The 18,733-nt window shown below is 34.7% G+C and overlaps 1 protein-coding gene and 1 long non-coding RNA gene across 2 annotated transcripts in view; one reads left to right on the forward strand and one right to left on the reverse strand.

The window, feature by feature from the left end:
* Positions 1 to 6,763: 6,763 nt before the first annotated feature.
* Positions 6,764 to 14,964, reverse strand: por (Protein-serine O-palmitoleoyltransferase por). The gene is made up of 6 exons (XM_071589023.1): positions 14,285 to 14,964; positions 12,922 to 13,123; positions 12,415 to 12,640; positions 11,465 to 11,571; positions 11,172 to 11,389; positions 6,764 to 10,761 (listed from the first exon to the last, which is right to left on the reverse strand). The coding sequence occupies exons 1-6, from the start codon at positions 14,511 to 14,513 to the stop codon at positions 10,328 to 10,330; spliced, it is 1,416 nt and encodes a 471-aa protein (XP_071445124.1). The 5' UTR covers positions 14,514 to 14,964; the 3' UTR covers positions 6,764 to 10,327.
* A 1,425-nt stretch (positions 14,965 to 16,389) lies between these two features.
* LOC139691275 (uncharacterized) overlaps positions 16,390 to 18,733 on the forward strand; it is a 201,301-nt gene continuing 198,957 nt past the window's right edge. Inside the window, exon 1 of the long non-coding RNA XR_011701581.1 lies at positions 16,390 to 16,658. This is a non-coding gene — a long non-coding RNA (uncharacterized lncRNA). The remainder of the gene's footprint in view (positions 16,659 to 18,733) is intronic.

The following is an 18,733-nucleotide window of genomic DNA, read 5'->3' on the forward strand; positions in this document are numbered from 1 at the left end:
AAATTGTGATTTAAGAACTAGATATAAATGAGAAAATTAGGCATCCTACGATAAAAGAGTTTAAAATGGGATGACCTCTAGAGGTATCTACTATTTACTCCCACTGAGACTTCTTCCCATATTCAAAGAAAATTAACAAATGGATATTCATGCACAATACCAACAGGATGAAAATGTATACATCTAAAAGCCAGAAAACACCAATTTTATCACAAAATCACAGTGAATATGCCATTTGTTAATGAATAAACATGCACATGCATAACTTATTTAAAAATGCCCAACATGACCCCTGAGCAAAAGTAATCATAATTAGATTAAACGTGCAATGAATGAAATTATCCAAGAGATTATACTCGGAAAAAAAGGTTCAATGTAATATTCTTCATTTACAAAGGTAATCCCAAAAGTAAGGTCTCCAATTTTTTAGAAATAGAAAAAAACCATTTATTTTCTATAATAGATACATAATTTTAAAGATTGATCAATTATCTATTTTTCTATGCAATTGCCATTTCATTCAATGCAAACGTTTGTAAACGCTGTGACAGTTTTTGTATGCCCCTGTCGTATACCAGCTCGTCGCCATGAACGAGTTTATTCTTCACGTGAATTTCTTCGCTGCTAGGCAGATGAAAAGGATAGATTTTTGGACTCGTTGTCAAGGTTAATGAAACCTGGGCATTCCATTTAACACTTGAGACCAAACAACCATGCCGTGAGTGATGGCATCCCTCTTTGCCCAAGCTGTAAAAATTCAAACAAAATACAGCCTGCCGGTAAAGTCATGGCACCCTTGTTTTGGGGTCAGAAGGGGGTATTTTTGGTCGACTTCATGCCTGCTGGGACCACAATAAATGCTGACAGATACTATGAAAATGTTGAGCAAGGGCACATGCATTCTCGACCAAAACAATCACAAATGTTGCCCGCCAAACCGTGGCTCTGCTGCAAGACTTTGGTTGGGACATTGTCAACCACCCACCCTAGGACTTGGCCACCAGCAGTGGCAAAGAGCCGCAGTCCAGACTTGGCCCCCAGCGACTTTCACCTGTTCCCTAAGTTGAAAGAACATTTGGCCAGAAGGCAATTCAGCTCTGACGAAGTTCAACGATCCTCAAGAACATGGAGGCGAGCCTACAAAAACTATCACAGTGTTTACAAAAATTCATCGACCAAAATGGCGATTATGTAGAAAAATAGATAATTGATCAATCTTTAAAATCATGTACATACCATAGAAAATCAATGTTTTTTTTCTATTTATAAAAAATTGGAGACCTTACTTTTAGGATTAGCCTCGTACTTAAGTTTTCACATCATTGTGATGATTGTTCAACACTGAATTTCGTTCTTAATGGATCTGTTTTGTCATGTACACCCAAACATATACATCTCTTTAGAAGAGTGGACACAAATTTTAAGGCAAAAATCCCCAGAAGGAAGAACTCAAGTATTTAACGCATTCACTAATGGACGAGTTTTAAATGAAATGATTGTACATGCTTTGGGTTGCCATGATTTGGAGGGTCAATTGCTATGATCCTCTGAAGACATACACCCATATCGAAATTTGTTTCAACAAAATGATATGGGAGGCAACAAAATTAGAACTAATTGTAGGCATCACAACATTAATTCCTTAATTTAATTAGCCTTATGTTGACTGAAAAAGTTTAATTTCTACATGTATCCCCACGTAACATTTGTTCACACCAACGACATAGCAAAAATAGATGAATGAGAGCAGTTAATGTCATTGCTAGCATATATATATATAGCATATATATATATATATATATAGCATATATATATATATATATATATATATATATATATATATATATATATAAAACATTTGTTCACACCAACGACATAGCACAAATAGATGAATGAGAGCAGTTAATGTCATTGCTAGCATATATATATATATATATATATATATATATATATATATATATATATATATATATATATATTGCTGGAGTGACATCCAACAATACTTATAAAAATTATATTTATTAACTTAAACATTTTAAAAGAAGCTTACAGAGCATAAACAAGTAAGGTTTAATTGCCAACTTCTGCGATAACTTCAGAGGGCAAAATAATAAAATCGCAAATTGATTTGTGGGGGTAACATCTGATTTTTTTCCTTTTAGCTCATAGCTGAGTAATCTACAGTCTTTAGAATTTCTCCCATGGGAACCCCTTTATAATTTTGCTATCTCACCTATAACATATGAAAACCATGGGCACCAATGCAATAATTGCAACCAATCAAAAGATCACTGGCAAATAATCATGGATAATGAGGACAAAGATGAAGATAACATATGAAAGCAAATTAACTCATTAGTTGATGCTCAATTTCTTTCAGGCATTGGAAAACCAATCAAAAACTAGAATTTGGACATGGTACAATTCTAGTATGAAATGCAAGAGAGATTTCAGAGGGAGTTGAACCATTTGGGTTTTGCAACACAAAACCGACTCTTGGCTTGGTGACTCCTATATGGTTTAATTTGAAATTAGCTATCCAAGCGCATGAAACCTCTGAACTACAGATGTTTATCAAAGGGCAAAGACCAATTCAGACATATGCAAAACATTTTACATAAAACATTAACTATTGTAGCATACATGAAATATCAATATCTGAGTAATGTACCAAAAATTATTACAAATATCATTTTCACTGTCATTGCAATAAGCAGATGTGCCATCAATTAAGTGACATCAAAATAACAAAACATAATGACAAACTGAAATTATTTTTATTTTTCTTTCTCTCATGGGAACCAATACAATACCAAAAAATAAAAAATTACTTTGCATGCAAGAAAAATAATTAGTTTGCATGCTTGTCTAAAACAGCATAACTTTTTGAAAATGTGCCTTTCATATAAATATTTTATCAGAACAAAAGTCAACACATTTATTTAAGGGATCAAAGTAAGGATAGTTTTTGCATACAATATTGACTAGGGTGGTGACCACCCTTTGTACAGGCCAGGCTATACTTAAACATATAGCACAACCCACAGACTTTCAATCAAATTCGAAACTATTAAAACTCGGGATGACTGAAATAAGGGCAATAAAGTTAAGGGAGACTATTGAGCAGTAAAGCAGAAGCATCAAATCTGATGATAAGAAAGGGCACTTAAAAGACTAAATTTTAATGATAAATGTTAACTTACATACATCCATAGGAAACATTAGTTCAGTAAGGTGAGGTGAGGATGTGATTGAAAAGGGCAGATTAATGTTTCCTATGCTCTTAAGTACCTATGATGCTGGAGAGATAAATGTACTAAAAAAGTTATGATTTCTGCTAATTGGTTTGCAAGCATATCTGTAACCTCTCTTCTACGCAAATTTTGTCATTTTCCATGAAAGAGTGAGAATTCTTCCATCCTTTGTCACAGCCTGGAAGGGATTTAAGTTCCCTTGCATTATTAATTGATTCCCTTTCCAATAAATCACTTTTGTTCACATTCTGGGCAACAACCCAAGTTATGAGAACCAAATTTTTCACCTATAATTTCTCAGTTCCATCTATTATGTCAATGAACACAGTTGAAACCTTCCTTAATAGTGAGCAATGTCCAATTTTCCATATTTATGATGAGGCTACTCGGTCATTAAATCAATGGCATCGGCAAAAGGAGCAATATCTAACTGATTTTTGGATGCTCTACAATTGAGGTCACAGTGCAACAATAATTCCCTCAAGCAGATTACCATAAATACTCATATAATATGAATTTTTTATCAGTTAAAATTTTTTTCTTAAGTTAGAATCCATATTATACACATTATATGCAAGCATGTGGAGTATTTTTTTGTTGGTCATAGTGGGTATTTCATTTACAATTTTGACCAATTACCTTTCAATTCAATGGGCTTAGCATAGAAATGTTGAAAACAAGGAATCCTATTATTTACAGAAAAAAATCTTATTTTTTTAATCTCTCTTAAATATAAATAATACCCATTATACTCCTCAAACAGATCATCGTGAGGGCCATATTCACAGAATGTCATGCATTTCTTTGAAATGGATTAGCTGAAATATCTGCAGTGGAATTCTAAGAAATGACATGCAACCCTCCACTCGGTTCACTTTGAAATCATTAAAGATCTGAAGTTTTGGTAACTTTCCCCACTTGCTGATGACCTCACTAAATTCATCACTGTAGCTGTGCTAGGGATCAGCTGATGAGATGGAAAAACCATATATACTCATGTAAAGGTTGATCATAGAATTCATATATAAGATAAGTCAAGCCATGAATTTCCATTTTTCTGTACATTTATTGTACATAATACCCTAGTTTTTCATGATTATTAAATGCTGCTAAGAACATTCCAATGAATAAATTTAATTATGACTTGTGAACTTTTATTAATTGCATATCTTCACATAGTATGAACTAAAAGAGATGTTATTTAACACTTAATAGCAGTTATAAAGTTGTAAATAATACAGATTTATCTTGATTATTTCAATATTTTGATGGTATCAACCATTATCACCAAGACAAGAGATTTTGAGTGTGTCATGACATTCATGTTGAATAGGTTTTTGTTTACTTTTACAGCTGTATTGCAACAAGCAGGTGGATAATATTACACGATGGTAATAGCAGTGAATTTAGGAATGTGGCCATGTAAAATTTTAACTATAATAACATATTTTTTTTAGCTTACGATAATATAGGTAAATACTTTTCTCATGAATTAGCCAACACATGCATTTTTTTCACTGAATATTTTTTACTTAAAGGTCAACCTCTACACGAGTATGTAAAGTATATGGAATATATAAACACTTTAGTAGAACAGCTAGTCTAACTTCAGTGTATGTAGTTTTCATAGTTATTTTCATTACACTTCAATGTACTTATTGCAAAATTTTAGCTATTCAAGTATATCTTTTAAGATGACATAACAAGCTCATGGGAATTTGATTTTGGAAAGAGAAAAAAGCCACAATTACTGGCAGTTGGAGGGAAACAGAAGCAGATGGCTGGCCCTCAGTGAAGGAGAAGAAAGAATCTCAAAATTAAATAGGTGCAATGAATAAAATGGAGTTAATGATATCATATTCCCTCCTTTGTCTCAAAGCCCTGAGCCCAAACATAGTGCCCAAGTGGATCCACTTGTCAGAGGACAAGGTACAAGCAATGTTTTTAAGACCACAATCTGGGTAGGTATATTTTTGGCAAGTGAAGAGGAGGATGCAAGGAGTCCTCAATCGATCCATTGATTATTTTTTCATGAGACTGCACCAAAACTACATGATAAAATACACCATCCCTTTGTAACAGACACAATTTTTCAAGAAGACACTTATGTCACTTGAGCCATTTCAATGAAAGCACAAGAAGTACATGAAATAAAAAATGAACATATTACACATTCAAAATCTGTCCTTGAAATATGATCTGTAAGTATTTCATAGTTGGCAAAAGTTAGGAATTATGGAAGCTTGGATGTCTGTAATTCTAAATTGCAATTATTCAATCTTTTTCTTAAGCTTAAATATGTTTGGAAAAAGGGGAAGTTTCCTCCACCAGAAATTTTACTTCAGTAAAGTAAAAGGGGTGAGGTCATACAAGTGGGAAGATTAAATGAGGTGCATATAACATGTATTGTGGTTAGATAAATATTTTTTACATATCCTTTGTGAGTGCATGGGAGTATCTTATAAAGGGTACCTATTATAATCATAAAATTAAGGCATTCCTAAATGCAGAATATAACTACTACAATAGAATGGGTTTCACACAATAACTTAAGAAAGAGCTTATTGCATACTGCTCTCTAGTTAAAACTAGAAAGCTACCTTTTTATGCCCATAAGGTCCACAAAGAATTGTTAGTAGAAACAGAGGCACAATAAAATCTCAAAAAAAGAGTATCTCAAAAACAAAACAGTTTTCTTAAAAGTCCAAATATATTTTTAAGCGTAAGTGAATCTGGATGTAACACATTTCCAAAATACTATCTCTATGTTCCTGGGATAGATCCATCAAATGGTATAAACCACACATATCTAAAGAGTGGTTTTTACCACTAAGATCTATAGTGCACATGAAATTAATTACATGAATGAGGATGACATGAATGTCATATTTTGATGCATGCTTAGCATGTATATGCTAACTCAAGTATTTCTGGGTACACTCTGATTAAGGAGGTAGCTATAGCAAGGTCAGGGAAGGAGACTGGAAGACGTTTTTAACACGCAAACATCCACTCTTTTGAGATAGCTTACAATTATTTGATATAGACAACCAGGTAACATGCTGATATTTACTTATCCTAGTAAACATGCCATTTGAAATTCAAATGCTCTGTTAAATCACGAGCATCATGTATAGATCCTTCTAGTTTTGAAGCATTCAAAAATTAATTTGCTCATGAGGAGGAATGTTTATAAAACCAATGTTCATAACTAGGGCATCACGCATAACTATCTCTCAAATTATTGTCAGGTAATCCTTGTGCTCCACTTGAATAAATTCTTATTCATTGAGCTTGTTAACCTAATTGGTAAACTATTTTTATTTATTTATAACAAAAGTAAAATATTTGAATGACATAAAAAGGAAAAAATCAATATAATTTTGACTCCAGGATAAAATTTTCCTCACAATCAAGGCAGGAAGGAACTACAGTAAATCACTTCATGTCACAATAACACACACCCTCAGACCAGCGCATGAACTTAAGCCATTAGGATATTAGGAGTGATGCTTTTGCAGCTTCATTACTCAATTACAAGAACACCTATCTCAATGTGACAATCATCATAACACTGATTCGATTTGATGCATAGTTAGAAAAAACACTCTTCATTCTGTTTTCTGTACTTTAAAAACCTAGGTATTTTGATAGCTGCAATACACTTGCCAAGTAAAATCTGTTAAATTTCACGATTTATATCTGCAATATAATCAATGCATGAAAGCTTAATCTGATATTCATTTATGGATTAGCCATAATAAGAGTGCTGAAAACATAGCAAAATAAAATAGGAGCATTGAAAACAGAGACGAGAAATATTTTTTACCATAAGCTGCTTTGTAAAATTGTGAAAAACTATTTCAACTAAAGAACTGATATAAGAACTATTTAGGCTTTGTAATGCCTTTACTGAAGATAGATTTAAGGGCTGCAGTCCGGAATTAACATCAGTGACTCCCAAAAATATGCTGAGACTCAATGGGGAAGAGTGGAATCTTGGGGTAGGCATTAAAATACAAAATTGAAAATAATAATCTAAAATTTTTATTATTTTTTTCAAAGTTTACGTCAACAACTACAGATGTCAATAGGTCTTAGACTGAACGAATGCTTATTATTTATTAAATCCAAAAATTCCACACTTGTGATCTCATATTAATTGTTGCATCGAATATTTAGGGCCAATTCATTAAAAAATATATGTATTTTCAAGGCTTTCCTTTTCATGACAAGTCATCTGTTACAATTACTTGCTTGTTTTCGTGAAATACTCCTTTGTGTAACCACAAGAACACTGTTTAAGATTAAGTTAGTCATCAATCATAAAATTTCAAAAAAAGGCACTCCGTTACTACCAGAAAAGATTATGTTTACTGAGATTAAAAGAAATACATTTACGCAATTCAATGAAAAATTTCACCCCTGAAGAAATCAAAGCAAAAGAAACATGGAATTCATCAACAATCTGCTTTATTTTCTGCAAATACAAAATGACCTACCAGACACTGCTGAGCCACTCTCATTTTGTGGCATTAAAAAATGTTTGAAAACTTAGTATCCACAACTCGTTGGAGCACAACTAACTTAGATGACAACAAGTTATATATTTGTGTCACTGTGAAAACATTTACAGTGAATACAAAAATTAGGAACTGGTGTTTTGATCTTAAATCTTGTATATATATTCCTCAATAGGTCATAAACATGGGAGGTCAAATGCTTTCCAGATAGTATTTTATAAACTTGAATTGAAGAATAATCAGTGCATCAATATCAATTTAGTGCTCTTTTTACCTAAGAGAGTACACCTTGCATTAATTAAATTTTTAAAAATTTCTCCTTAGTCAAAAGTGGCCTCTAACGTAACTTCTGCTCTCCAGAGTGACTGCATTAAGCCCAACTTAGCGAGACATGGATTTGGTTTCAATGATAAAACAATAAAAATCTACACTAAATGTGGATCAGCTTTATGTTACACATGTTACATGCAGACTCACAGCACAGTTTCTACATCCGTGTTTCTTTAAGTTGGCTCGACTAAAAACTCCTATTGTCAATTATCACTAGTTTCTTTGTATGCCAGCTGAACTCACTATCAATCAAGTACCATTAGTCACCCAAACTTTCCTACACCATGGATAACTTCAATACTGATTGCTCCTAGGGAAACAAAAATAAAGAGGAGCAAAAATATGGTCTGTGTTTACTTAATGTAAGGTAATATCCTGTATTTAATTTTCCATTTTTAATTATCGAGGGTGATCAAATGCTGAGACCATTTGGAACATTACGGATAGGGGCCATTTGAGATTTGCCAACATTTTTACGACTGAAGGAAGGGCGGAGAGAAATTTGGCACCTGCAACAGTCCATTCTTTAAGAAAGGTGCCAAAGAGCCAACAGTTCAATCTCTCATCCAATGGACGGAGTACTGCACTTGAAATGCTCTCCTCATGGCACACAATTAGGGATTGGAAGTACAACCAAAAGGTATGCTAGCTCCAGTACTTGAGCCTATTCCCACAGAAAAAGAAAGCCTGCAAACTGGCCACAGCACCAATCCAATTCCCATGCTGTCAGTGGTACCAGTTATGGTGAGGGGCACTCCATTGGCAGAGATCTTTTGTACTATTGAGTACGTGTTATACTATTATGACAAGGAGGAGGATGGGTGAAGTGAGCAACCTGGCATTGGAATGCACTCACTCTTAACTAAAGGCACAAGGGGCACTGAGGCTTAATATCTTGTCTGATGAATGGTGGGTGCTCTATGGCCCATGCTCCAACACAGCATCTGTTTGTGGATTGCAATGCCAACAAATACCCTGCATTCATGTAGTATGAACCTGTGGCCAAAGGCATGAGAAGCCAGGGTGGAGGCCAACACAGCTGATCAGCCACAGCTGCAGAAAAACAGCCTGATCCCCATTTTGAATGCAGATCAGGTTAGATGAGAATGATGGTCACTGTTTCAGAGAGCGTACAAAAGTTCCATGCTATGACAATGATACTGGGCAAGGTATACAAGCTTCCAGTTTTTAGTGAAGACTGTGAGTTTACTGAATAAGTAGCTAACATCCACAAATGCCATTTTAAAGCTTAGGAAAAGGATGGCCATGAAGTTGAAGGACAAGCTTATATCATAGGCTATTAATTCATTTTCAGATGCCAATACTAGAATGTACCAAACCATTTGTAAAAATGTGTGCTGAAACCAATCTTGGGAACACAGATGTAGTAACTGCTGCATATACATCAAATGTCCATGGGTCCAATGTAAACTGAAGAGCTATGAAAATTATTTAATATCAATAATGGCTCCACATGCATTCTACCATTAATTTTCGATGGGTGCTTTCCAACCAAGCCTCTCACTTGAAAATTGTGCAAGTTATAAATATTTTTAGTATTTGACACCGATTGTAAGATGGTGATCAATAAAGTCTCAGTAAAATGTTGTAGGAGGAATGCTAATATTATTTCTATGAAACATATATGTACAATAAAATATAAGTTATTACTTTGCCATGGAAATAAAATATTTTCATGAGTAGAATATTTTGGGAAAGAAAAATCATATATCATTAGATAAAAGTTTAGTACTTTTATGAATTAACTATCGGAAAAATCCAAGGTCAAATTTTGTTGAATGATGCCAAAGTCTTGATTAAACTTTTTACACATTCATCTAATACTTAGAATTATAAGATTATTACAAAAGAAAAGCCACAAGATGCAATATAAATGTCAAATCATTGTGATGGTGATTCCTGGTTCATGAAAGTGGAGTTTTGACGCATAGTTTATAAAGGACTTAACATTAATTCTTGAGCTAATAAGATGCCATTGAGTTATATAACATGATATACAGCAATCAACTTCATTCTAGTTGATCACTACATTCAATGATACCCATATTTACAAGTTGCAGTTATCCTAAAAATTTCATCTTACAAATGGCTAGGAAACATCTCAAAAATCACAAACATATATGGAATATTAGACAATAAATTACAGAAACATAATACACTCAAAATTCACTCTTGTTATTACAATATGTACAAGAGGATTTAAACAAGAAGGTAAAAGATATAGGTAAACAAAGCAACCCAATGACTTGCATAGTTCAGTGTTGACCATTTCGATATAGTATGCATATAGTTATATCCTTCATCCTGAAGCTTTGATGATACATCAAACATAACACCCAGATAGGAGAGGTGAAACATTGCTAAGATCCCAAAGCCAATGTTAGCAAGGACAACAAGAAACTGTTTATCTTTGCTTCGATGAGAACAGTCTTTGCGACAAGGACGCACCTGAATACAAGCTCCAAAAACAGATGCTAATTTCTGCCTTAAAACATACTCTGTGTATGTATATGCCCCTAGGGAAAGAAGGACAGCCGCAAGCTGGAAATTCAATCCATGAAGTAATGAACTTACAGCATATGTTGACAAAATAGCTGGAAAACTGCCAAAGGATTTTGTTGTTCGGAATATATCTAGAATAAAAAGAATACAAAAGTTGGGGGTAATTCTAAGCAATTTCTCTTTATACTATGGCAAAATATGATAGAGATATGACACCGAATGCAAGAGAAACACATATGAGGTTCTCAGATGAAATGGACAGAGTAATCCTCACAAATCATTGTGATTCACATTAATTACAAATAATAAACATAATTACTATTTATACAGATAACTTTATAAAGTACAATTGGATTTAGTTTTCTAGATTTGTCAAAACATTCTTGCTCACTAAGCAATGGTAACTTACGAGATATTTGCAATTCAAATATTCACTGCATATCTATTTTTATATTCAAAGTTTGCATGATTTCATCATAACTGACTACCAAAACATATATACAATTTTAGATAAAAGAATAATTAATTTGGGTATGCTTACAAGTCTTCAGCCAATGGTGCATTGGCATGTTCCAAAATACAACAACTTGAACTAATGACCGTGGCATTTCTATATATTGTGGCCTTGCTACGGTAAGAGTCCAAAGGGTAATATCATGATGACCAAAGCCTGACGTCACAGCTGAGGCTTCTGATAAAAATGACACAAAGTAATGACTTGATCGAAAAGATAACGCATCACGATATGCGACCCACCACCTGGAAAGAAGACACATTAAACATTTACTCAGAAATTAGTGAAGTACTACAAGACCAAACTGAAGATGCATTTACCTCCATGATTCATCAGGTATCAACCACTGCATCCAGCATGTTGATATACTTAAAAATAACAGGGCTAATATGATGCTACTCACAATTCTCCAGACCCACTGATAATTCTGAAATGGCAAATGATACCATTAGAATTCCACAAGACTATCTTGTATGAAATAGCTACACTCTAATTTTTCATAGAAAAGATACTTTAAATCATTAAAGCAGAAAAAATAATGGAATGGGAACTTCGCAACATAAACAGATAACACAACTGCAGTAACAATTTTAAGTGTAAAGCATGTGGAAATAATAATTTGAAATCTGGAAGGCATGCAGTAGAGGAGCCCTATATGAGCTTCCCAGTGTTGATAAAGTAATTATTTTTGTTCATTTTCATTGAATATTTAATAATGATTTCTAAATGGACTGAACTTATATAATGATGCTGAGGAAAGAGGTGACTTACACAGCACAATAATTATGAATTCTATGGATTTTGGCACAACTTGATGGAACTTCATGATGAAAAGTGAATAAAAACAAATTTTTAAGTTACACTGATTTTTATTTTTTTAAATCATTATTATATTTTTCCCACACCTGTTCAATGAAACAAAATTATTCCCAATTTTTGCCAAATGTTCCACATCTATCATACTTGAGCAGTGAATCCCTAATAGACCTACTCAAGAGTAAGCCCAGGTTCTCCGCCACCCGTTTGCCCAACCTTGGGATACATGAGGTGTTTGAGAGACAGGGAGTCCCATTGACCACAGAAAACATCCATTAATTTAAATGCTTCACCATCATGGAATCCACAGAAAATTTTTCATGGCACGTGCCTGCACAATACAGGCATGCATTTGCACATGACACTTTCTCATGCATTATTGGTTTTTGACTCATGACACTATTTTCATAAGGAAAATCAGCCTGAACATTACAACTCAAATTTCAATACTCACCCATAGGGGCTTGTTGTAAATAGCAATATAATCCCTATATGGAACCCATGGGCCAAACACGCATGTTCCAACACAAAGCACATATCCAGAGAACTCTACAAGTGACGGAAGACTTTGTAAGGTTCCTATATCAGTATCAAATGCAACAGATATAACTTTCATGGCCACTAGCATTTGGGCACCACGGATTTTGTGCCAATCAGCTCTCTTGACAAAAAATAACTCACTGAAATAAAAAGTAAAACTCTTCACAGTATGCATTCAAAAACGTTTGCTCAATAAATGTAATTGAAACAACATTAAATATGGCTTACAAATACTACACAAGAGATAATGTTAAACTATGAATGATTTTTTGCAATTTGAGCAAAATTATACAGCTCAGTTAAAATTAGACACCATTAATATTTTTCTCATGGCAGTTATTTTATCAATTGTACCTATAAAACTGATTAAAATGAATAATTTGGAGTACACCTAAGTTAAAAGATTAAGCTGTTAACTTACCAAATAACAAGGAAGACTATACAAATAGTTCCCATGATAGGGCCTCTATATTTTTTGAGCAAATGGGAGATAAGTAACAGTATTATGTAGGCAACCACCATGAATCCAATAATATAACTCATGGTGAATTTGAAGAAGTGGTGTAAAATAAGTAGGCCTGATCCAGCAGACACTGCATGGCACACCAGTGGAGGAACCTGTACTATAAAGACAAAATGACCTGTACTTAGAGAAGTTGTCATGCTAATTCACTAAAGATGAAAAATAACAATATTTATTCCTCATCCTCAGAAAACCAATTAATTTTCAAAAAGAAATTACACATGAATATAATTGCATGCATTGACCTGAGATTTCATGTGATAGGAAAAGGGAGATCTTAAATCATATTATATACTATAGACTTATGGTATCTTAATTGCATCTACTTAGACCAGAGTTCACCCGAATATGTTGAAGAGTTTTTGTTCTTTCTTTGATAGACAGCAGAGAACTCCCTCAATTTGTAAGGGACCATAATAAACAAATTTTCATGGATTGTTTCACATCACCATAGGAATTAATAATTCCATGACAATAAAAAACAAGTTTTCCTAAATTTGAATTTTTAATTTGATATTTATAACTGACAATCAAAATTATGGAGATAGGGTAACTAGATTTTAAAACGTTCAAATGCACTACCTTCTTCAATTAGGATAGACGGTCAAAATTGGTTGTGATAAAATGTTGAATTTTAACGGTATCCTGAGTCATATTTAAGGTTTCACCGAATTATTTAGCGCGTACAATACATATGACTTTGACATTTAGCCGAGTGGATTCTTTTTTTTGCCCTGATCAGCGCCAAACTAATTTCTCTGAACAATAAGAACAACTCTTGGGTCTGTATAGGATAAGGATTTTATTCAATCAGCTCTAGGCTATTTCCAATGTACTTGAAGCCGGCAATGTAAAAATAAAAATCATGGGCACAAGTGTTTCACGGCGAAATTGATCTCCAACACATCAATCGACTATAGCATTTTGGCTTACGATTTCGAAGTCTGAAGAATTGCAGCCCTCTTATTTTTCTTCTTCGCAATCAACTGTTAACTTTATTACAATACGTACAGGGAAAAACTTAACAGCCATTTGGGCATCCTTAAAATCATGATAAATCAAATGATTTTCAAATGCATCACCTCATTATCATCTTTCTATTTGTTGCAGTTAACCAAGATGAATGAAAATGATTTTAGGGGCACGACATAAAATGCATATTTAACTGCGCATTTTTCCCATGCGGATAAGGATAATTAAATAAAAAAAGAACACAATCAAGGGATTAGTTTAAAGGCTAAAAGACAGAAAAAGGTCTTACCTAACTGTGTCGATGCTCGAAACAGGAAACACCACATTAGTAGCTTTCCTATGTGCACAAAACCATCCCTCATAGTTGGCTCTATACACATTTCCCATAGTTCTCCAACACTTACAACCTCTTCTGCATCTTCGTCATCATACCAAAGATTGGCACTTGAATAAGATTCATCGTACATAGGGGAGAGTTCCTCCGCATCCTCAAAAACGTCATAATCAAAATCGTTCATCTTATAGCACCAGTATAACCTGAATATATATTTACTTTAAAAAATTCTATTTGATTACCGACGACGGTGCAAATATAGAGCGGTATTCGTTGTACACCGATGTGTACTGCCTAAAAAGTTACGAATACTGATGCTTTTCTGAAATCTGCTGGCATCAGTGAGCTTCAAACTTGGCTATATAGTTGAATTATCTCTTCTTATTGCAAGCTCCGGCTAACATAAACGAATATTGGTATACTTCCGTAAATAACACCTCTACCGCATCGGTATCCTACTGACCTTCGAGATAACGTCAACTTTGTCATTAAAGATGAATACATCATAGCGGAAAGTTAGACGTTCAAACACACTTTCAAATGATTAGAAGTCACGGAACAACAAGTCTAAAGTCACTACTATCGAGTAATGGCAAAAGATACATTTGCTCCATTGCCCCAGCTGGTATTTACTTTTATCGCCTACACCGAATCCATTGTTTCTATTTTTAAATGTTTCACAATTTGTCCACAAGAGCGCGACAATATTTACATGTTGCAATATCCACGCCTCTTTTGTGTTACTCTTGAATTACTTGCCAGGCATCTCATTTTATTTGAAAAGATAAGTTGGCGGCTTGGCTTAATATTCAGTTTCTGAAATAAAATAAATCAAATTCCTAGCGGAAGACATGCTCTTCATCAGAGAAAATAGGGGAATTAGCGAAAAACGGGACCTTGAAAGCGTAATTGTTCCCAGCTGATGATACAAAAGCATATTACTCCCTCCAGCAGTATTGGAAGTATTAATCAAAGCTTTTTGGTGAATGTACTCCATACAAGTTTCAATTTAAGTCTCCTTTAGGACCACTTTCGTGATAAAACAATAGAAAACCGAGGTAATAATATCAATTCACTTGTATAAATCTATACTTTAATTAATATAGAACACAATGAATGCAAAACATTTAATGAGCAATCATTTGATTGCCAATACATTATATTTTCCGCCCCAGTAACTAAGCAGGTTTTGGATCTCTTAGAATACATTATTCCAAAATTATTTAGAACTAATCCTATGCTAACATAGTTTCTCGATGCCGCTGATTTGGAATTTTTACCAAAGGCTTAAATTGTTTAAAAGTTTTCTGAAACTCAAAGTGGACATGTATTTTAATTTGCATATGCAAGCTTGATATGCAGTTCGTTGTTCATTATATATCAAAATTAAACTATTCTAAATCACATATCGAGGTGCATATTTTTTCAAGCAAGTTGCTTCCATATTCTTTATGTAAGAGATCTTTTATTCCTCTCCAGAAGAGTCTTTTCCAACTGAAATGGTCGTATCTTCTTGCCAAAAAGAGAGAAATCAAATTAAAACTAGAATCCCTAACTAATGGAAGAATTTATTTCATTACTCTACGAAAACTTTACTGCCGTGAGTGTAGTTCGGTCGTGATAAACGAATTTATTCTTCCGCCACTTCTGACAGAGGAGCCACTCAGCAAATCCTGCACTCTGGTGGCCCTCAGTGAAAGCTCACACCTGCTTTTTATGTGAGCGCGAGAGGGGCGGGGTTCAGTCTGTTCTTGTTTCCCCGTGGAGGTGGTATGTAAACGGTCACCATCCTCAGTGCACCCGCGAACTTTGTTGACGTTTCTTTGGGATTGTGCATCTTTAATTGAACTGCATATATCTTAGAGTTGAGTCTTCTGCGACAGGATGTTCTTAAATTAAACGAGATCGCAGGACGAGCGCGGGCGGGAAAACAAACTTGTTGCTTCTTCTGCGTTCACTTTGTTTGAGAAGTGACATTTGTACGTCTAAATCAGGGGATTTCGTGTGATATCCTAAAAAAATCCTGTTTTCACTCTCTTCACAAAACTTGTGCAGAGTGGGACAGTGTCAAGGGTAGATTTAAAACATGTTTTTACTTCTATTCACATGTTTACATTTCTGCTGCGGATTTTCGGCCAAGGAACCCTCAACGGCATGGAAAATGTAGTGCAAAGGAAAGTGTAATGACGAAGAGAGTGTGACTTTTTGAACACAAAATATAAAGTGCTTCGCTAAGCATACACTTTTGGTAATCGTCTGCTAATGATATAAGTCTTGCTCATCATGAGGAGCAACAATGAAAACCACAAAGCGAATGGTGTTGTTTTGAGTAAGTACCATGCATAATAATCACTTATTTTTAAGACGCTAACCTTTTTCTAGCCGGTATATGAACTTGTTTGAAAAACTGAAATTTGCTTTAATCTCCTGTATTGCTTGGTTTGTGATCGCTACGATCTTTATTCATTGTTTTCTTCTTGTTTCCCCGCGGTACTCCTGGCAGGGTTTTGTAACCGCGGAACGTTTAAAAATCCTACTTTCAAATCACCTCGCGGTTTGAATTCTGATGATTTGCTCGATTTTGTGGTTTGAGTTAAGGTACAATTAATTTTTATCTAGAGTTTCTAAGGATTGCTCAATGCTCGCAAGAGTTAACAGATGATTTAAAATTTCACTAAAGCTGTAATTTCGACCCGAGAGGTTCATGGTAGATGTCATATTTGCGATTTTATCGAGTCTTGTTTTCTTTAGACTAGCGTGAAATATTTTTTCATGTAATTTCTTAAATGCAGTGTCTGTCTGCAAAGTGCTTAACGAATGCTAAAATTAATAGTGACTACCTACATGGATTTCGAAGATCATTTGAATAAAGTGTCTCGATTTTAAAATTAAAAATACTGCTATATTCCAAAAAATAATTAATTTGTTGCAGCATAGTGTTAACATTTGGGCTACCTTTATCGAGTAATCCTTTAGACAAGTTATTGTTGATATTGTTTAAACATGGATTTTAATTCACGCTCTCACTCTTTTCCATTCTTTGGGCAAATTAACTGCGCTTCAGTTAAAGTTAATGGCACACGTTCCTCTTGTTTCTGTTGATGTGGAATATAGATCACTACTTCGTTGATATTCTCCTGGGAAAAAGGCATGCTCACTCCAGAGGTTTAACTCCACCTTTTTTCCACCCCCAAATTTTAGGATCTTATTTTGGGACGAAATTCGCTGTGAACCCCGTCCCTTCTTCCACCTGGAGACGACAATGAGATTACGGATACATGATGCGGAGAGTGCTGGAACAATTACTCTTCATAGAACAATAATTAGATAAGCAGCATCGGGGAGAGCAATAATTTTCGTTTTACATTTTTTGCATTAAATCACTCTTTAGAGTCATCACTTTTCCTCTTGAATTAAATTCTGATGTCGCGAATCCCTTAATTATTACGGTAAAAGTGCCCAACATAAGATATGATATCATTCTTAGGCTTCGCCACGAGGCCTCTGTACTCGTTTAGGTCCTCAGGCTGAAGTCGTATGAACGTTAGGTAAAAATATGCTGTCCCATGGTAAAAGCAAGTGAAAAGTCGATGCCTTGGAAAACGATTGGGCTCTATGCTCCTTCATCGGGGACGGTCGATATTTTTCATGAGAGCTTCCTCATTTTCAAAGCCTGAATTCCGTGGAATCTTCTATATAGAGATCTTAACTGCCAGGGGAAAGTGCGCTAGCGTCACATCAGTGGCCAGGATTTAGTTAGAAAAATGACTTTCCAACTTTCGTTGCTTCCTGACTCTGACGACCAGATGGGAGACAGTGAAGGGTTTGCTGCGGAAGAGAGCGTAACCGCAAAGGGAGAAACGTATAATTTTTTCGCTCTACGCGCGATGGGAGACTGTGTGGGTGAAGAGAGAACAACACAAACTTTTGATCATTTGACTTGGTTATGCTCTGAAACTTTGGGGAGCCTTGTTGCGTATGACCTGTTTTGCGGAGGAAAGAGTCAAGGGTCTTATCTTAAAAAGTTGATCTTTCCGCTTCGCACTTAAGGGGCATTTGACTTGAAGACGAATCGTACGGTTCTCGGAAGGTACCATGCCGTGATTCATCATGAATTCAAAAGTTACATGCAATTAGTCCATTATTTTGTGGTTGTTTCAGCGCTGTAGTGTGTTGATTATAAGATTCGAAGCACGATTTGTTGGGATCAGCAAAGAATTCTCAATGCATCATAACTTCTTAAACCAGTTTCCTCCAAGCTTGGAGTGGGCATTGTTAATCGACCCGCAGGGCGAAACGGGCAACGCTTCTTTGGAACCGATAATGCAAAAAAAATGACTTGGATAAACGAGCATAACGGTTACTTAACTGCCTTGGTGCCAGTTGTAGGGCTTAGTTTTTTTA

The sequence above is a fragment of the Hetaerina americana genome, unplaced genomic scaffold (genome assembly GCF_022747635.1).
Source record: "Hetaerina americana unplaced genomic scaffold, ioHetAmer1.1.p SCAF_31, whole genome shotgun sequence".
Classification (NCBI taxonomy): Eukaryota; Metazoa; Arthropoda; class Insecta; order Odonata; family Calopterygidae; genus Hetaerina; species Hetaerina americana.